This window comes from Bemisia tabaci, chromosome 6, assembly GCF_918797505.1.
Source record: "Bemisia tabaci chromosome 6, PGI_BMITA_v3".
In the NCBI taxonomy this organism is placed as follows: Eukaryota; Metazoa; Arthropoda; class Insecta; order Hemiptera; family Aleyrodidae; genus Bemisia; species Bemisia tabaci.
Genome location: NC_092798.1, coordinates 44206553 through 44228109, shown reverse-complemented (window position 1 = coordinate 44228109; position 21557 = coordinate 44206553). Strand labels below are relative to the sequence as shown.

The following is a 21557-nucleotide window of genomic DNA, read 5'->3' as shown; positions in this document are numbered from 1 at the left end:
AGAATTTTTTTCTTTAGTGCAATCTTATTTTTATGAGTGGGTCAACGATTTAGAGGGTACCATCATCAAAATTCGGAAGTGACCCTCAAAGTGGGACACCCTATTCTACCTCTCTACTTATTAAATGAATGCTAACCAGGAAGCTAAATCCAAAAATCAAGATGGCCCGGAAACGCAAGTTAGGTTTGAATTCCATGTCTCAGAGGATCGGTACGGAATAAAGTACATTTCAACTTAACCGCCATATCCGTCTGTTCCACACGTTGGATAGAGAGGACAAACTTATCATCGCCATATTCCTTGCGATCATTCTGTATATGCTCCGTGAGGGATGCAAGTAAAAAAATATTACAGCACTTAATTTGTATTAAATATATTCTTCTACCTTTCTACTTATTAAATAAATGCAGATCAGGAAGCTAAATCCAAAAATCAAGATGGCTCGGGAAACGCAAGTTAGGTTTGAATTCCATGTCTCAGAAGATCGGCGCGGAAACAAGCAGGTAGGACCGGATCGCGCAGATCTTCCGAATTCTTCTTAGAGAATAAAGTACATTTCAACTTAACCGCCATATCCGTCTGTTCCACTAGATGGATAGAGAGGACAAAGTGATAATCGCCATATTCCTTGCGATCATTCTGTATATGCTCCCTGAGGGATGCAAGTAAAAAAATATTACAGCACTTAATTTGTATTGAATATATTCTTCTACCAACTTACTTACTAAAACTTACTTTCTTATTCTACTTATTAAATGAATGCTAACCAGAATGAATTCCATGTCTCAGAAGATCGGCGCGGAACAAGCAGGTAGGACTGGATCGCGCAGATCTTCCGAATTCTTCTTGGAGAATGAAGTACATTTCAAGTTAACCGCCGTATCCGTCTGTTCCACTAAATGGAAGAGAGGACAAACTTATCATCGCCATATTCCTTGCGATCATTCTGTATATGCTCCGTGAGGGATGCAAGTAAAAAATATTACAGCACTTAATTTGTATTAAATATATTCTTCTACCTCTCTACTTATTAAATGAATGCTAACCAGGAAGCTAAATCCAAAAATCAAGATGGCCCGGGAACCGCAAGTTAGGTTTGAATTCCATGTCTCAGAAGATCGGCGCGGAACAAGCAGGTAGGACTGGATCGCGCAGATCTTCCGAATTCTTCTTAGAGAATAAAGTACATTTCAACTTAACCGCCATATCCGTCTGTTCCACTAGATGAATCTAAGACAAAGTGATAATCGCCATATTTCTTTCGATCATTCCGTATATGCTCCGTGAGGGATGCAAGTAAAAAAATATTACAGCACTTAATTTGAATTAAATATATTCTTCTACCTCTCTACTTATTAAATGAATGCTAACCAGGAAGATAAATCCAAAAATCAAGATGGCCCGGGAAACGCAAATTAGGTTTGAATTCCATGTCTCAGAAGATCGGCGCAGAACAAGCAGGTAGGACTGGATCGCGCAGATCTTCCGAATTCTTCTTAGAGAATAAAGTACATTTCAACTTAACCGCCATATCCGTCTGTTCCACTAGATGGATAGAGAAGACAAAGTGATAATCGCCAGTAAATTTTTCGTTTAAAAGAAATTTTCTAGACCTAAAAACTGGAAAAAAGCACATATGTTGACTTAAAAATGTGATATCGGAATTTCGACCTTTAGAATCTTAAAGTATGCAATTGCAGACGATTTTTCGTCCAAACCGGACTTCGATATCTTTCTTTGTTCAAGAGATATCGAGGTTCATAGGTTTTGACTTCCACCCCCCCTAGCTCCCCCCCAAAATTTTTTGGGGGTCTGAAAATTTGGGAAAAGAAGCGCTCAAGTATGAGTAATCAATAGACAAAGTCTGAGGAACTTCCAGGGGGGGGGGGGGGGGGGGGCGAAAAAAGCCGTTTTTGCATCAAGCTCTTTATCTTCGGGGTGTAGCAAGGTATATCAAAGTAGTTTCGCCAGAGGGCGACACTTCCCCGGTGGTTCCGGGTGGGCCATCTCTGATTGGTTGCAGTTGCCAAATGAGGATGGATCGGCCAATCAGGGATGGCGTGCCCAGGAGCCGTTGGGGAAGTCAGTTCCTGTGAGACCCGGGTCGAGACCGCGCGTCCTGATGTGAGTATATTTTTGAAAGGTTGGGGACTTATCCCCAACCATTTTTTAAGTCCCTTTTTGTAAGTCCCTTTTTGTAGTGTGTGTAGTTCCCTGCTGTGTTCTGTCGTTTCAAAAGTCTAACTTATCGTCTTCCTTTCTCTGATTTCCTTTTCTCTCTTGAGGTCTGGGCCCCGTAGCCGGGTGGCCTAGTCTCAGGGGACGGTTATTTCACTAAATTCTCATAGAACGTCCATGTTCCTAGCTGCGTCCTTGTAAATACCAGAAAAGGCGGAGGGTGAAGAAGTAAAATAACTCGACTAAAGACAGAAGACTGCCGCCGAGAAACAACCCCACAAAGCTCCCGACGGATACGACGAAATCTTCCACGTTGTAGAGAACGTTCCTGATATACCTCTCTCGCGAGAATTTTTGGATGTTCCAAGCGTAGCGGGAGAAATTCAACTCCACTTCGTTTGTCCTGGAAACAGAAAAGTTTCTAATCATTGACGGAGAGCGTCTTGTCCTTCGTTTTAAAATTTCTTGATTTTTATCAATCCCTGATTTTTCGATGGCTATTATTAACTCTGATTTTACCTGCGCTAAGACCCTCCCTTTTTCGCACTTAATAGTATACTTAACACACGGCTTTCAAGCAGCAGTCATATTATTTAGCGTAAAGGCAACATGTTCGTTGCACTGTCAACCTCAAAAAATTGCTTGCTGAAATTCAGAGGGTTTCTTGGGTTTCTTGCAATAGTTTTTGATTGATTCTTGATTTAGATCTCTGCCATTCAACATGTTTTCTGAACAAGCGACCGATATCTCGCGTCACGCACGAGAAATATCAACCTCTAGTTCAGAAAACATATTGAATGGTAAAGGACTTCAGCAACAGGTTGTAAGAGAGCAAAAAATCAAAGCAAAATAATTCACAATGGATACGAGTGTTAACGAGGAAAATGGCATCTTAAGCTCGGGATGAAATTGACGACCTGACCTACCAAAACGGACAATACAAGCCATCATGTTTTACAGTGAGGAATTACACCAGCCCTTTGATTCAAGAAAGTGGCATCATATTTTCGGTGGATCATTCTCTCGGTAAGTGCTTACCAGACAGTATTTTCATCCGTAAACGAGGTGACAAGGACTTCGTTGCAATTCGGGATGCAGCCACAGTCTATTTTAGAGCCGTTTGTGTCCTCGAACTTTAAAATGGACTTCAAGTGTTTCTGCATACACCTCAAACCGAGAGAGTCGCAGACTTGAACCGGATCTGAAAGATGGCCGAAAAATGGGTCCTTCGTAAAAACAATGAGAGTAAAATCATACGAATTTCGTGGAGTATAAGTCGGGTTTTGAAAAAATTGTCATACCACACTGGAAAGAAAAGAGTCTTAAATTTGCCGCCAAGAAGTATTTCTTCTTAAATCAAGAATTTTGCTGGTTAATATAAGCTACTTTTTAGCTTAACCCAAGCATTATTTTTCTCGAATCAAGAAAGAGTCAGCTTAAAGCAAGATAAAGAAAATTCTTGGCGGCAAATTCAAGAATTATCATGCTTGATCCAAGCTACTTTTTTTTCGGTGCAAACCACTTAAAACTCCATACTGTTGAAGGGTCGGCCGAAACTTTCGGCCATTGTTATCTTTAAAATGTTGTAAGGGATTGTTCGCTTTGAGGGACTACCCTGTCACTCGAGGCTGTAAATTGATCGGAGGGACTAAGGTGGGTTGATAGTTCTATCCTCGTACGTCGCGAAACTCAAACGACGTTGAGTTTCGAGAAAATGAATGCGATGTTTTTTTCCAAACACTATCCTGCTTTCATTTCTCTGGACCTTGCCGATTTTTGGGTTTTGAATGATTCTTCAGGCTCATGCGCAGGGGCTATCGTCCTTTTGTTTGCTGAAAATTCAAAATCTGCCGAGATTTTTGACCTAAAAGATGCGATATATCGCATGCCAGTTCGACCACGTCACCTTTAAAATGGCTGCGAAAAAGTACATACATTACACCCTTCCTTTTTGAAAACGAACGTATGACGTTAACTACGCACTACGTTAACATATCGACGGTGAAACTACCAAACCACGTATCTCGGTTTGCGACGTCGCAGACTTCCTGTCATACTTTATTTTTTAAATGAAAAACTACTTGACATCCAGTCTTGAAAATTTCTGTGATTTTTCCTCTTTGTGCGGAGAAAATTCCGTGAAAATTTCAAGGAATGATATTGATTTGGTCTACTTCAAAAAAATAAAATGTGAGCGTAGATTTTTAAACACCGCAAACGAGATACGTGGTTTGGTAGTTTCACCGTCGATATGCTTTTCAAGCGGGAAATTTGAAAATAGATGGCTATCTCTGTCAAGGCGGGGAGCGGGACGTCATCTCGAGTGAAATCTGCTGACGTCACGCCAAAACTTCGATGGGTGAGGAGAGACTGTGCAGTTGTGCGGGCGGGGGGTTCAACGCAAAGACAGATCTAGTCTCGATAGACCATGCGTATTCGTCGTCTTCGTCTCATTGCGTCCGGTTCCTCAGAGGTGTCTTCTCGTCTTCGTAGTGTTGAGTTTGGTGGAATAGTGTGTTTTCATCTCCATTCTGCAGCGTTGGAAATCTTAAGTTCTCAAGTTTACAGTCGTTGTGAGTAAATATTTTAGTCTTTCAATCTACAAAATTTATTCTTTTTTATTGTTTTGTATCGTTTTGTTTCATAAATTAATTCTATGATGTTTGTTTTCTCCGATTTTAACATGACTGCTTCCGAAGGTGTGCTGTTTCCTGGTCTACTGTTCTGGGAAGATTTTTTTCTCTTCTGTCCTCATTAAATCTTCAAAAATTTCCCCAAGATAGACTTGAATTCTTCAGATATGACAGCTGCCTTAGATAAACGCTCAACATACTCATAAACCGGATGCTCTAAACAATCACTCTAACCGCACCAATCGCAATCACAACCAAAATAATCAGTCTCAACAAAACAGACCCTTAATAGAACCTGCCGTGAGGAACAGGCAACCACTACGCGACGATACACATACCGCTTTCCCTCCACTGAGGCCAAACCCCATGGCTCCACCCACTCATGCTCATCGACCATACTTCTCACCGCAGACGCACGGTTCCATGTGGCCGCCCCTAAGGCAACCACTGGTGCCCGCACAGCCAAAGAACAACTTACCTAGAACGAAACGCGCAATTACTCCCAAGCCCACTCCGGCTCCTGAACGGGAGGAAAACGCAAACGAGACAATCCTACAAATCCAAGACTCTGACAAAGCCTTAAATGCGGACCAAGTACTGGACATCGTCCAACAAAACGTAAGGCTACAACAATCTGGACTATACGTACTGAAAACTAAACGAGACTATGAACATCGGGAGGTCGTCGTAACTTTAAAGAACAATTACAAAGCTAATAGCATCATCGCAAAGGCTCTAGCTGACACTAACTTAGTAGTTAAGGAAATCTCAAGCATCCTCACAGGGGTAGAGATCCAAGAAGCCCCCGGTCACCTCTCGGAAGAGGAAACTATTGAAGCACTGTACGACAATAACCACGAGTTGCATCTAATCTTGAAAGAAAAATTCACCACCTCTATCGTCAGAATGGTGAAAGGTAAATCTAAAAACGAGGCAACCAACAAATGGATCATCCAGGCCTCTCCGGAGATCCAATCTAAAATCGCGGAATTAGGAACACTGAGTTTCGGAACTTGGTGCGGTGGCCAAGCGAAGAAGCACTTCGATTCTAGGAGGTGCTTCAACTGCCTGGCCTTTAACCACGCGGCACGCCAGTGCACCGACACCGGTCCGACGTGCTCTAGGTGGGCAAGGTTCGGCCACATGAAGGACACCTGCACCGATAAAATCGTAAGATGCATCAACTGCATCAAGAAGGGCTACGCGGACGTAAACCATTACTCGCGGACTAAACAATAATAACAAATGATGACAGCTCCGCGAAAAGTACTAAACGACTGCTTGGAAGTAAACCAAATAAACATAGGCCGATGCGCTAAGGCGGCGGTGGACCTTAGAAAAAGCAATTCCAAGCAGTGCATAGATATAACCCTCTTACAGGAACCCTATGCCCCGAGGGGGGGCCGTGAAGGGGTTCGGTATGAGAAACACAATCATCTCCAGCCCGGAAGATACGCATAATCCACCACGGGCCGCGATAATAGTAAATAACCCTAACCTCGACGTGATACGCATGGATAAGTATATCGATACTCATTTTTTCGGAAATTTTTCCCCCAAAAAACCAAAATTTTGAATTTGCGGAAAATCCTGACGTGATGGAATTTTTTTGATATTTGACCCGAACTCAGCGCTAAAAAATTCATAAGAATCAATCAAGACATGCCATGCAACGTGACATGACCAAAAAAACGCAGGGCTGTGATGCCGATAAAGCCGCCATCTTGAAAAAACGTTGCCGAATCTCATTTTTTGTTCAAAAATCTTTAATAAATCGTTCCCTGTGCAAAATGAGTTAAGTCTTCATTCTATTTACTACTTTCTTACTACTTATTTTTTTTTCTTTTACTGCTATGTTTCATATTTCTAATTACACGTATTATTCTGTTTAGGAAAATGATTCAGCAACAGAAGACTCCTCAGATATCATCGGGCCAACAGAATCGTCCAATGACGTCATTGGGCCATCAGAATCGTCAGATGACTCCCCAGAACCCAAGAGGCCAAGACTCTTGTAAATTTTAATATTGGTAATAAACTGTAGAATAACATTTGATAATAATAACATGTAGAATGAGTGTCGCAATTTTTAGAACGAGGCATTTATGGCGTGGCAAAAGAACGGGGAATTTATTAGTTCCGCATGCGAATTTTCCCAAAATTTCACTAACTGTCCCAGAAAACAATCGATTATTACATGTAACATGTATCATTGTATTAGATGTAACCCGCCCCTAGAGGCACCCACGTGCCGATGTCCCTTTGTACTACGCGATTCTGGCAATATATTTGCCATTTTTTTTTTTTTTTTTTTTTTTTTTTTTTTTTTTTTTTTTTTTTTTTTTTTTACTTCTTCAAATAGCACACAAGGGCTAATCCCACGCTAACCTAAGAAACGCAAACGCAAGGCGCCTGTAACACAGAAGGATCAGGAGCCATGGCCATCTATAAATTCGCCTGGATTCAGTAGTCCCATAAGGACGGTTGGATTTCGGATGGTTTTCGGTATCGCACAATGTCAGCGCAGTCGCTTGGAAACAGAAAGAGAACAACTGCCAACTTATCTGACAAGAGTTCTACATGATTTCATGGATCAATCAAATAGCAGAGCTGTAATCAGCTGTGCTTTAGTTGTCATTCTTTATACCTGAATTTTGATGCATTTGGAAAATATACTCTTCAGATAAAAATCTACTTGAGGGGATAATGAAAAAATAAAAAATAAATAAATAAATAAAACTGTTTTTAAAACTGTTTTATCTGTTTTTGGATATATTCAATTTTCATTCGGGCTTTGAATATGTTCAATTTGAAAAATCGTAAAGTATAAGACATATAAGATCCTCTTTGTTTATCTATCGGTTTATTCTATCGTCTTTGTTATTCTATCGTCTTTCCTTCGAGACGGGTTTTCGTGGGTGCTTACGTTGTTTGTCTCTTTCACCGGCACCGGAGCCCGACTCGAGGTGGACTCGGGGGAGTTAAGTTGATGTGTCTGTTCGAGCCGCAAGAGGAAACACTTGCACCGGCCCTTATAAAGTGTGCTCAGAATGACGGAGACGGGCGGAAATACGCGATGCATGCTTCTAACCTAACTGTATTTACTTTTGACGTTTCAAGGGCCGATCGTGTTTGACCAGGATGACGAGGAAGTGGTAACCTCCTAAGGCTCTCTAAGACCTCTATAAATATCTCTTACCTAACTGATTTCGTCGAGTTAGACTTTTGACGTTTCAGGAGCCGATCCAGTTCGACAGCGATGATGAGGAGGTAACCTCCTAACTCTTGACATGATGTACAACACATAAATATTCACATTTTCGATTAATGTAGACATTTTCATATAAACAGATGAATATATACTCATCTGTTTCAGGCGATGCCGCGTATTTACCCCAGCATAGGCGTGGTACACCGAGAGCACATATTATTCCCCTTGCATCCACCCTTGTAGAGAGAGGTCCCCATCATATCATTGTCATTTCTGTTCTTGTTCATTTTTAGTCACTTATTAAAGATTATTCATCACCATTTCATTCGTGTTTATTTCATCTCACGTCTCCCGATGTTTAGTATAGAGGTTGGCTCTCTCAGCCGTTTTGCTAGGATAGCCACCCTCTACACCTGACTCGATGCAATTAGTTTGAAACTTGAGATTCTCTGTACGTTACTGACCGACGTGAAAGTAGAGATACGGAGAGCAGTTGCAAAACTTGATGGCCAGTTGCTTCCTGCAGTGCATCTTGCAGATGTTGTAGCTGTAGACGGGGATGCTCGAGTAGGTGACGTCCTCCATGAACTTGCAGCCTCGCTGGGCAACCGAGAGGAACCGCACGCTATCCGCCGAAAGCATCTCCTGCGAAGTGAACTCCAGCCCCACCGAGCGGTGAGCCGAAATGAACACGTAACGGCTCTCCAATGTCGCCACCTCGAACGGCGAGTGGATGTAGACCTGAAATGCCATTTACGCGATCGTAAGCTCCCTCAAGTTGATAAGGATACTTTAAAATTAGATGGATACATTTCCACGATATTTCCTACATAAAATGTGATAAATTGTGGAAGACTCCTTTCGAACCTCTCTTCGTTTCAACTCTGTAATCGTCCGCACGAAGCGAAAATAGAAACAAGCGAAGATGGAAACAAATTGCCTGCTAATCTGGCTGAGGTTTGTCAAGAGCCATTCAGGTTTAAAGTTTAATTAGAGGGGGTATACTGAAGTATTATCGATGTTTCTTAGGTAAGTAATACGTTCAACTGTACTCGCCTTCCCACCATCAAAAAGATTCTGCAATTCCATAAGACCATAGCAGCTGGCGCTGGTGTAATAGCATTGTGGGGGGTCGAAGTTGGTTGCGGACTCCGATTTGCTGCGACAGAGACATGGGATCATGAAACATATTTTGCAAAAAACAGAGCTAATTGAGCGAGGTAACTTTATGGTGGGGGGACCTTGATGATATGGAGGGTGACCCCCCGGCCCTGCATTAGATGAGGAGGCATACCGGGTGTTATGTTCCAATTAGGTCTGGGTCCTCCGGGATGTGGACCTTGCTGACCATTCCTCTACTTTTTTGTTTGCTCCCTGACAAAAGTCAAGAAACGTACGAAAAGTTATTTAAGAAAATATTGAACCTTTGCACAGACTGGACTCCTAAACGCATCATGGTTGATTTCGAAAATGCGATACATGGTGCCCTCAGAAATATTTTTCCTGACACTTTAGAAATAAAAGGATGCAGATTTCACCTGACTCAAAGTTGGTGTAGAAAAATCCAGGTTCTCGGCGCTCTTGCCACATCGTCCGTTTAAAATAAGTAGATTTATTTCGCGTGGACGGATCCGGAAATGCGTTTTTCGACCGTGGACGAGTCCGGACATCGGTCCTTTTCCATCGGTGGACGAATCCGGACCATAGAAAACTGACCGTGGACGAATCCGGACGCCCCTCCAGGGGGACCCCTTGTGGCATGAGAGGTCCACGGGGTGGTCCTTGTCCAGGCATCATTTGGAACTGCATTCCTGGGGGTCCAGGGGGTCGCTGTTGAGGTGGTTGGGCCATCAGGCCTCGGAGGCCCAGAAAAATCACGCATGAACCCACCAATTTAGGATACCTGCGGACCATGCCGCTGCTGCCGATAAGGAACTTGCGGAACCATATGGGGGACTGTTGTCACAGGTTCAGCAATCCTGCGGACCACAGCTGGTAACCCCTCTCATGGTTTTCTCCTTGGTTGGATCCAACAGTTCCAATGGGAGGTGTTGGAGTGCGGCGCAGCCGATGTAGGTAATGCTCATTTTCTGCTGACTAAGATTTTTCTCTTCTCTTTATGCACGGACTTCGTCCGTCGCGTCAGTCGCAATGTAGCTCTTGTTTGTAGCGCCCAGTCTTTTAATAAATATTTTAGTTTCCTCAACTTTCAATGACCTCCTTTGTCAAAACCCGAACTTATCCACTCAACAGGAGGGACGTAGTTAACCGGAAACGGAAACGTTCATTTTCCACGCAAATCCGCTTGCCGCTTTCCCCCCCCCCCCCCATTTTCTCAAGGTCAAAGAACCATGATTTTGTTTACATTCCATAACCACTTAATTCTGAGTAATATTGTTTCATCGTTTGAAGTTTGAATGAAGATGTCAGTAAGTTGAAAATTTTCCCATTAATTTTGTTCTTCACACTAGGACTGGAGAGGAATCTATGGTAGACTTAGAGAGGACGTTGGTTGGGTGTACTTTGGATGATAAGTTGGAAGATAAGTTGTTGAACATTAATACTGAAAATATGGATAATTGGGATAACAGTGTGGGGATATGTGGGGCATGTGGCTTGGAGGTAAGGGAAAATGAAGAAGCGATAAGATGTGATGGGATTGAACGTCATTTGGGGTTGCATCACACTGAAGCTATAGGAATGGGCCTTACAGGGCCCATTCCTATAGCCCATCCCCGTCGGCGTTGACCCGTCTCTACCCGACAATCACAAACTCCCGATTCTCAGCAATGTTAATCTCTCTAGAGCCGCCGGGTATGCTGCGGCGTGGGCCAGCACAACATTTAGCAGCAACCCGCCTGAAATTAGAAATCTGTACGCGAGTGCTGCTGCGGGGATCGTTCTTACAGGCCTCGCAGAGACTGTCGGCGGTAGGCCAGATGGAGATTGGATGATCCGGGACAATACGGACCCTGCGATAACAGAACTCGCCGCCCCGGAAGCAGTCACTTCGGAGGCCATTGTAAAGGCCTTATCCATCGTAAATGCCACAAAGGCAAATCTCTTTCTAATGAACCATCATACGGGCCAAGACCCCTTGCAAGGGTACGCCAAGAAGGTTGTCCTGGTCCAATATCCTAGCTGGCGAGAGAATGACACGGCGGTTGTCACATGTATCCACACAATTGGCCATTGGACTTCGACACTTGCAGTGTTCCATATAGCTGCTGTTCCAAATTTGAGAGCCTTGTCAGGACCGACGTACAACAAATCGATCACTGCTTGGAATTGTTATCCCACGGAGATCAAATCGATCACTGCATGGAATTAGATTTATATGAACTTCATTATCCACGAGAAATACTTCCTCATTAAAAACCTTAACCATATGAAAAACCATTGGATAAAAATATAGGCAAGGGAAAAAGAGTGCAGTGTACGGTTGAATACTGATTTCGGCCGTATATTCCACTTTTGTGAAAACTTTTAATTTTCGTTGACGTCTTCTAAATTGCGCAGATGAAGATCACGTCGAGGTCACCATATTTTTCTTAGTTTTTAATAAGAAAAATATATAATTACGTAGTAATTATAAATAAATACCAAAACAATTCTCGGTAGATGTCAAAGACAGACTGAAAACTTTTATTAACCTCTTAAGAGAACATATACATTTTGTCAGCTGACACTGACATTGTTGTCAGATGAATAGGCCTGTTTTCAAGAAATTACTGTGGGCCGATTCGGCAATGAAGTGCACTTCTGATCCTCCCTTCGTTGGGAATAATGATGTCGCGCAATGCTATGCATGCTCTTATGGAAACTAGCGTGGATTTACCTGAAGGAAAAGTACTCGGACAGAACCCCACCAAAAGTCTGACACAGACCCACTTCCAAGATACTTAGGTTAAACTTGGAGCTGTTGTACCCTTCTTGATGAACGTTTAATCTTGCTGAAAAGGCTTTCGCCACCTGCAAAAAGAATCAAAGCTCATGCAGAGGTCTCTTCGATTCAACAAGTTCACTACCGGTGTTAATATGCAAATGAGCTATAGATGGGAGTAATAAGTCGTTGCTCAACAGTAATTTTGTGAGTTCAATTAATTACATGCAAATTTGTTGCAAATTCATTCGGCGTAAGCGGGCCCCCCGCCCCCTTCCCTACCTATACATTAATAGTAATCTGTTACATTATCAGTCGTTCTGACCTAATTCACTCCAGTCATTCACGGTCAACATCTATCATTCTTGCTTCCCTTTCTCTGTATTTTAAGAGGAAACTCAAAATTAAAAAAGGAGAAGTCACGAATTTCAAGTTTTCTTTTTTTATCGAAATTATTAAATTCAATCAAAATTTCATACGAATAGTTAAGAAAAACTTAAAATAATTTTACTTAATTGATCCGCATCCATGGCTGAAAATTAGCGCAGTTTACAGAGCATCATTTAAAAACGCACCTTTGATTGTGCAACTATAAATAACTGATGTACGATTTGAACAATCCCACAATGCGGGTGTGGGAGCTTATGCTAATTCACAAAGCTTAAAACAAACTTTATATAGTGCGTTGAGTTCATTGATTACTGAAAAAATTGGATGACAAAAATGAAACCTTTGTCAATAAGGCTTGATTTAAACAACATCATTTTATTTGTATGTGAATAAGAACCAAGGTGTTAATATTTATTAATCACTGAGGTACCTTTCGACTTACGCCATCTTCGGAGTACAGATTCTTTCGAACATAAATCTATCACACTTTGTTTTACACAAGTTGTCACAATAATACATCGTGGACATCTCACGAAGAGTCAAGATTAAGAGAAAGTCAAATAAGTTCAGCGCGTTACACCTATGAAAATCGTAAACATTCGAATTAGCTGATTGTGGCTACATGCACTGGTTAATTCACCGATACATGGATATTACGTTCGCTGGAACTTTCCTGCCTCATTGATAAGTCGCTGCACCTCCTGATGAGCGGGTTTGTTGCTCTTTCTATTTCCGTTTGAATATTTGAATATATCCGTTTTCATTTCTTATTGTGGCCAAAGTTACTTCTAATTTTTCTAAAACTTTTAGTTATTTATGTTCCTAAGAATTTGTACTCCGAAGATAGCATAAGCCGAAGGGTACCTCAGTCATTAATAAATATTAAACACAACACCTTGGTTATTATTCACATACAAACCTTTGTCCGGAATAACAACTTGTTGCCTGATCCAGAGTGTACAATGCTGCCTGATACTTAGTAACTTTAAATTTTCGTGACCGTCATAAATTACCTGCATGGCGAGGTCTAGCATGTTAATCTTCATCAAACTGGAATCGTTAGCATAGATATCAAAATTCGAGAGGCTTTTTCGGTTTAAATTTAAATTCACCACTTGTCGTGTGAAATTCAGGTAGTAGTTGAATTTAGCTTCCGATTCGCTGACGTTCCACACCCTGAAATACCAAACCATCCGCGTTCAATAAAAAGGGGGAAACCATCAACGATCATGAAGTTTAGTGATCTACCCAAACAAAAAAATTGTTTGTGCCAAATTCTTGTGAAAAAATTGTTGTTATTTGAGAGGAGTGTCGATAACTTATATGAAACCACGACGAACTTATCTACGTATGTTCCAGGACTAGTTTTACTTTGGATAGAACTGATCCAGAAGATCAGATTTTAGCATGGAGTTATCCCGTTTCGGTGAGTGTTGGAAGAATTCTGACCTTGAGTGGTTTCTGGCTTCAACCGGATGGTATGGGCGTTTACCTCGAAATTCTTAAAGTTTAAAAGTCATATCAAAACTGGCCAAGATCGTCTGAACTTATTGATCGCATCTAATTTTCGGGAAAATGGCCGTCAGTGCACTAGTGTACGGTAGGTTGGAGTTTCGTTGGACTGTGAATAAATTACGCTAATACATATTTTAGTCATAATAAGTTGCATGCAGTGCACTATCGCCGAATTTAGTTTCGCGCAGAGTCACCAGAGACGTTATCAGGCAACGCATCAGGCAACGCGCCGCGGCGCGTTGCCTGATAACGCTCTCATGAAGACGCACTCGTTCCTACGAGGTCTGTTAGTTTAGAAACCGGATTTTGGTGATAACTAACCCAATGTGCGTCCGAATTAGGTTTTCTTCAGCTTTCCTGATAGCTGGTAATATACTTAAGAACGCTACGTTCACAAATTGAAAAATCTTCATTAGCTTCGTTGGTATGTGGGTTGAAGTAAGGCAACCTCATGGGTGTTTTGCGATTTTTATATTTGACCGAACTTGTCTCTCTTTTTTCGGTCTTGCACTACATTTTTCAACCCACAAGGATGATTGGAGTTTCGTCTTCATATCTTAGGCGTACAATCAAGTATTTTCACCGAAAATTATCCTATCCAAAAATGTAGGATCATTGTTAGAACGTTCAAGCAGCTAAAGGGAAATTGACATTTGGTTGGATTTTCGTTCAACGGAGAACAATCAAGGGGCAAGTGTACCTGAAACTTGATGCGTGTCTATATATTCTATCAAAATTGTATGTACAGAGCCCTCAGAAATATTACACTGTTCAGCGAGCTCGAAACGACCATTTTCGAGCACTTTTGCCCGCTTTTCTTCCACGTGACAAATGCCAGTTGCCGTTGATGATCGATTCCCAAGCTCCTCATCTTCGACGAACTCCTGACCAGTTTTGAATCGTTTAAACCACCCAAAACAGTGGAAACAACTTATAAAATGATCTTGGTAAACTCTACTTAGCATACCAAAAGTTTGGTACAAGGTATACCGAGTTTAAAACAAAAGTTAATGTTGAACCTTTGCTCTATCAGCGATCGCATGATGAAAATCGCAAAACGCACCTGACTTACTCGTATTCAAGATGACACAGAATAAACACTGATCAAAATAAATAAAATCTGTAAACGTAGCGTTCTTAAGTATATTACCAGCTATCAGGAAAGCTCAAGAAAACCTAATTCGGACGCACACTGGGCTAGTTATCACCAAAATCCGGTTTCTAATCTAACAGACCTCGTATGTGAGTGTTGCATAGTTTACATTTGATTATTGGAGCGGCCTATGCGCGAAAGTAAATTCGGCGATAGTACATGACGAAAGAAATCGAATCTCACGTTTTGATGACTTGGCGTGCCTTGGTATCGTTGAAAGCGTTGAGAGGGCAAAATGTGATGGCGGGTAAAAAGGTGCGCCAGGATCTGAAATTCTTGTCGATGGATATGACGGTCGGATTGTTGCGGAAACGATGCCATGGTTTTCGCAGTAGAGCGACGATGAAAACCACCATCAACATCAACGTGAAAATCCAGAATAACCTACGAGCCGTGAACAAGATCCATGTAACGTAAACTAAGAGTGAGTATTCCAACATAGAAATGCCCGATTAAATACAGTTCTGGTGTTTATTCTTAGGAGTTGTGCGTACTTTTCAGCATAAAAATAAAAAATAATTTTAAAAATGGAGAAAGACAGAAAGAAGGAAGGAAGAGCGCCTACAAGACTGCACGAATACTTCACGCATTGCATCGAACAGAGTGCGGTCATTGCGGTCAGCGTGAAACTCACAGCGCCTATAAGACTGTCGGAATACTTTACGCATTGCGTCAAACACAGTGCGTTCAGCAGCGGTCGGCGTGAAACTCACAGCGCCTACGAGACTGTCGGAATACTTCACGCATTGCGCCAAACACGGTGCGGTCAGCGCGGCGCGGCGGCGGCGGAAGTTCAGATCATTAATCTACATTCACGTTTGTTCTTTCATAATTTTTTCGTTCATTTCTCATGAATGGAAGGCCTTGTCCACACAGAGATAGGTTTACGAAACTTAACTTTCGCACAAAGTTCCGTGAACTTTTGCTAGTAGTATTGACAGGGCTTTCCCACAAAATGTGTTCAACACCAGTAAACGCGTCTTGTGCACCCCTCCTCCGCTGGCACGTTCATTTGATGGTTTTCAGTGATCTTTCAAAACGAATGAGAAGGGGGCGGCAAAATACAGGCGGCCCATGGACGGCAAGTAGGTAAATCCGGCCCTGAAAAGGATGATGAAAATGCCATAGTTTGGACCTCCCTCCGCTTGGCTATGCCGTCCTATTAAAATTGAATTCGTGAAAGAATCGGATGAAATCGCGATAGCTGAATATAACAGAGTCAATAAAGAAATTGAAAATTCATGGGTCCTAAAACCATGTTTTAGGACCCTGAAAGGCTATAGACCATTAAATTCAAAATCCGTGAGGAGGGGAATTTTGGTGCCCTTTACCCAGGGGTACCCTTAGTTCTGAGCCTTGCTTCCAGAGGGCGCTGTTCGCAAGCACTCACAAAATTTTGAAGCAGCTCGAACAATATTATTTTTAATTCATTTTTTTTTTTTTTATGTTTTTTAAGGCTGTGGCGGCAACAATGAATTACGACCCAAACCAAGCGGCCATCCATCCGCCGGATGCTAAGCAAAAGCTTAGAGATGCTTTAGGTAAGCAATGGTTATTATTTTTGATGACCACATATGTGCCCAACAATTTATAACATGCTCCACGGGTTCATGATTTTATATTTACTCATAGTGCCAGTAGTATGAAAGAAACAGTTAAAGCCCACTAGACCGTATAATCCAGATACGACTTCTATTACGAGGTAGAGAGCAGGGTCGGTTCATCAGGCCGATTGAGAACGACCAAGTTTCTGATCGAAATGACTGTGCTCTCCTATTTCGACGCAATCCCCAGATAGCATCGAAATAGAATAACAATAGTACAACCTTTCAAATTTCAGTTCTTCAAGTCTTAAGGTTCAGTACTATCCTTCAAGTTTCAGCGTATACTAGGAAAATTGATTCTGAAAAATTCGCTGAATTCGCCCTCGATACGGCTCGGATATGTATAAAATTGTATCCCTGGTATTATCTTCCATCCGCGGTTCATGACATTTGCTAAAGAGTTCACACTTGCTTGCTTGCAGCCAATCTACCCAAAATCTGCCGGGTCTTATTCAGTTCTTGTTTTTCTTCAATTTTTATTGTCGTCACCTGCTAGTTTATACTTCTCACGTGTATTATTCGGACTTACCTGAATTTCAATCAAGTAAGTAATTACGATAGAATCCTATTCTATGGTGCGGAAATAATTGAATTTTTCTCGATCCCAATCGGTTCACTATCGGAGGAACCTCAAGAAGCGAGGAATAAAGAAGTTCGCAACACCCGTGAACATCACACAGCACACACGGAGAAAATCGAGGGAAGCTGTTTCAGGACATTTCGTCAACGACTTTTTGTCCGCGTACAAATTTCGTTTAGTAAATTACGGCCATGCGTAAAATGGGCGACAGTGAGTACCTCCACGCATCATATTTTAGTCCGCATGTTCAGTTGGTCCGCATAGTTATACGTCCATACTTCTACGTATAAATAAGTACCTGAAGTTAGACATGGCAATTTTGAATCGCAGCAAAATCGACCGTGCGTGCCCTGGAATAGCCAGTACTTTATGCTAACATTCAGCCGTTAGGATCACTCCAGTTTGGTGATACCTTTATCCTAAATTAAATCGTAACAGTTCGTACCTTTCCGATAAGCTTGACTCAGAACTGTAGATGTACATTCCACCTGGGTTGGACGCTTTCTCTCCGTAAGTACGAAGAAAACCGAGGAAGAGGGCGCAGCGACCTTTGGGTCTCCGTTTCCATTTTCGCGTGACTCCTCTATTCCAGACCACCCTTAGAACAGAATCAACACACCAAGTTAACGTAACATCTGTGTTAGAACTCTAATTCAGTCTTCTTAAAGCTATTAACAACCACGAAGGACTTTTTTTCTTTTATTTCCTGTATAGATTATAAGGTTATAATCGAGGTAAAATTAATTCTAGGTGCGATAAGATCGACGACAACATTGTAAATTCGTGCTGCCGCGCGATTGGAACGGATAGTAGGTGTAGCAAAATTACTGTCAGCATCAACCCGCGACGATCGCAAATTTAGGGTCTTTTCCACTGGTAAATTACGTGTCCTCAAAGGCGGACTGCACGGGTAGAATAACGTATATTGCGATGTCGAAGTTACTCCGAAATAGGTTCAGATTACAGCAAGACAAAGGTTTCATTGTGAATTCGTTCTTCCATAAAAGTGTAGTATCGCGAGGACTCGAGTAAAACTACAAAAATTTGAAAAAAAGTTATGAATCCAGCCAATTGGAAACAATGGATTACAAACATGAAAAAATACCGCCACGACGTGGAGATGGACCAGTAAGGGCCCGAAATGACGTCATAGTCAAATTAGAAAAAGAGTAAGAAATCAGGACCAAAGATTAAAAAGTGGGTAAAACAATGAGTTAAAAAATTCCGTTTGTACTTCGAAAAAGGCTATCCACAGAGATACGAAATGGCATACCTGCCGTCTTTAGCTCTGAATTCGTCAAATCCCATCATATTTGTGTGATGTCTCATCACACAAATATTCCAATCACCCCGTCCGTGGTCCGAACCATTACATCAACGGGGTATGATGACACATAACAAGGGCTAGTTCGTAACTGAAACAACCGTAAGCTGCGCAGAAGGCCGTTTATGTTCCTAAAGGTCACTTGAAGCCTTCAACTCGCCGCTCCTGGCTCCCAACCTCCACAGATTACTCAGGTTTTCTACTGGAAATTGTACTCGACGAAATTGGTGCCCCGTTCGAGGAGATCCTAACGGAGTTGCCGGAGAAAGCACCGATGAGCGAACCCCGCGACACTATCAACTCGAGTCTCACCCCCTCCTTGTGGCATTTTATCTGGTAGCGTAACTACCCGCTATTAACAGCACGAAAGAGGAATGCCGCGTTGCAGGGGTTGCTACCCTATATTAACGTCACGAATCGTTCAGTGTACTTTCCTCTCATCGCTGGGGGTGCGAAAGTGGTCATATGTTCGTCACGGTATCAGAGTAAACCACTCAAACAATCGATTGAATGTTTCGTCATTCCGATACAGTGTCTATACTAATTGTAAGACACCGCAACTATCCTAAAAAAAAAAAATTCGGCACAATTAAATTACCGTCTTTTGAGAAGAAAAACCCATAGGAGAGCGCGGAGATTAAAATCGAAGACCTGGACTACAAGAAAGTTATTTGCGAAAAAATCATACCATCATCTTTTGACTTACTTTCGCTCTCTAATTTTTTTTAACAATCTGTTTCTTATTTTGTTACCAGACCTCAAAATGACCCCAAAGAAAACGGCTCCGCACGTTCTCCCTGATTCCCCAGGGCCCTCCACTCCTCCAGGGGTCGACGATGACTCCCTCAAGAGACTTTTACATCAATAATTGCTTTTTTTTCGCTGTTTGGTAAAACCAGAAATCCTGATGATGAGCCCGGTTGGGCTGGTTTCAAGGAGCGATCGGAACTTCCCATTGAAACATCTTTCATTTCTCATTTGCCACTTATCAATTCACGACCTACAAATTACGGTAGTATTTACACTGCGCTTTCTACAGCATCTCAAAAGGCAAAAGAATTGAATCAGGAAACTGCCTTCATTACTTTTGACCAGCCATTATACACAAAAGCGCTTGACATTCTCTACAATGCCGCTGCAGATCTCCGGCTTTCGAATATAGTTGTCAGGTTAAGTGGTTTTTACATCTGAATGTCATTTATAGGTTCCGCGGGATTCGAGAATGGCTGTGGTTTGAAAGATTATTTCACACTGTTTATGCCTTTAATTCTGAAGAGAAAATAATGGAAGGGCATGCATATTCACGAGCAGCAAGAGCGCACTCTTTGGCTTGTCTTGCAATTGCGAGAATTATTTTTGATACTAATTAGCTTCCTGTTGAACTTGAAAAGGATCCAAGGGTCTTTCTTCAAGTTTGCAGACCAATTCTATTTATGATTCCGCTGGGATAGTGAGTTTATTCAATGTGAGGAAAAATTCGAGAGAAATCTCCAGAAACTTGAACAACGCGGTCGGACTGCTAAGCTGTGGGTTTCTTGTTTCAAATGATTTCACTTTTTAAACAATTTATTCAGGTTGAGAGGATGGGCGACTGGGCGACTGGCCCCTGCGGGTGCCCGTGAATCGACAAAATTGTGTATTACATATTTTATTGGATGAATCTCGACAAGTATTTAGATTCATTAAAATTCTTTTGAAACGCTGAATTTTTCTTGTCCATTTTTCATCATTCTTTCTTTTTTTTATACACATTTATTACTATTGCTGTCCTAAAGTTAATTAACTTGAGACTTTGATAATTCAGTCGTCTCATGTTGTAGTGAAATCTCAGTTCAATGTGTGTTATTATCGTGCCGTTTTTCCTGTATTAAATCCTTCTACCTCTTCATTGTTTATTTCTCTAGTTAGAAAATATCCCTTTTCCATCACATTACATGTTTTCTGCGAAAAACCGTAGTTGTGGCACGAGTTGACTTTCATGTATGAACCAAATTTTGTCTGCTCCGGTGTAAGTTGAGTTTTACGCTCTTCACACATTTTATCTGCAGGCGCATAGGTTGAGTTTTACCTCTATATGCCAAAATCTGTACGAGAGTAAATTGAGTCCAACGCTCTTGACACAAGGAGGGTGCAGTAGCATAAGCTGAGTTTTGCCTCTTAATGCTAATATCTGTATTTGTGTTAGATGAGTTCTACGCTCTTTATACAAATTACCTGCAGTCGTGTGCGCTCAGGCACGTGATTTGAACCCATGAACAAGTCGCAAAGTTGAGTTTTGCACTCTTTATGCTGGTCATTTACGTGTTGCGTAAGTTGAATTTAACACACTTCATTTCGAGACTGCCCAAGTGCAGTATAAAAGTCATGGAACTTTAATTATGATTTAAAATAATTTAAACAAAAAAATTAATTTATAATTTATCAAAATAATAACCAGCCTCCTCGGCACTTCTTAACAAACCTGAAAAAAACATTTGAGGAAAACCCATTTTATGTTGCAAAGGAGCTGTTAGAGAAGGAAAAAGAATCTTGAAGAAACAGCGTGCATTTGCAAGAGGCACATAAAGCCTCCTGGAATTTCTTAACGTTATGTGCCACAGGGTACCACACCACTGTCGAGCCGAAACTAACATACCGCACTTAACGGATGAATTAATCTTTCAGCTCGATCTGCCAGAGCAAGACAGCTCATCAGCCAGCTCAGGTATGAGTAGACATAAAGAAATTTCATTATATACAAAATTTCTAATTATATCACGAAAAACTCGGTATGGAAAATTTTAGAAGGTTCACAAATTCTGTTCGAATTTCGGTGTTTAAATTTGTAGTGATGTATAAACATGTACTGTAGCTGTGTGTAAATTGTTTTCTGTAAATAGCTGAAATGTAATTATACTGACGTGTATTTCGGCCGTTCAAGGAGGAGGCTCCATGTACAAATAATTTTTTACTTGTAGTTTTTTACTTTTAAAAAATTTGTTACTTGTTTTTTTTAGAGTTCTTTTGCAGCTGAAAATAAGCTGAAAACAGCTCGAAATGTCCTGCCTTTCAGTGTTTTGGATATTTTAGCCTTATTTACCCATGTT

At 41.4% G+C, this 21557-nt stretch overlaps 1 protein-coding gene across 1 annotated transcript; it reads right to left on the bottom strand.

Annotated features, from left to right (window-relative positions):
* Positions 1 to 115: 115 nt before the first annotated feature.
* Positions 116 to 21184, bottom strand: LOC109036413 (sodium channel protein Nach-like). The gene is made up of 7 exons (XM_072301936.1): positions 15147 to 21184; positions 13309 to 13471; positions 11861 to 11994; positions 9063 to 9181; positions 8487 to 8777; positions 3217 to 3379; positions 116 to 2581 (listed from the first exon to the last, which is right to left on the bottom strand). The coding sequence occupies exons 1-7, from the start codon at positions 15401 to 15403 to the stop codon at positions 2362 to 2364; spliced, it is 1347 nt and encodes a 448-aa protein (XP_072158037.1). The 5' UTR covers positions 15404 to 21184; the 3' UTR covers positions 116 to 2361.
* Between the last annotated feature and the right edge of the window lie 373 nt (positions 21185 to 21557).

What these genes read in the sequence shown, in the direction of transcription:
- LOC109036413 (XM_072301936.1), bottom strand. Translation starts at nt 15,403, where the DNA reads ATGTTGGAATACTCACTCTTAGTTTACGTTACATGGATCTTGTTCACG. An exon ending in GCACGCCAAGTCATCAAAAC is followed by an intron (nt 13,472 to 15,146) that starts GTGAGATTCGAT and finishes TTGGTATTTCAG; the next exon opens with GGTGTGGAACGTCAGCGAAT. An exon ending in GAAGGCGAGTACAGTTGAAC is followed by an intron (nt 8,778 to 9,062) that starts GTATTACTTACC and finishes TTACGATCGCGT; the next exon opens with AAATGGCATTTCAGGTCTAC.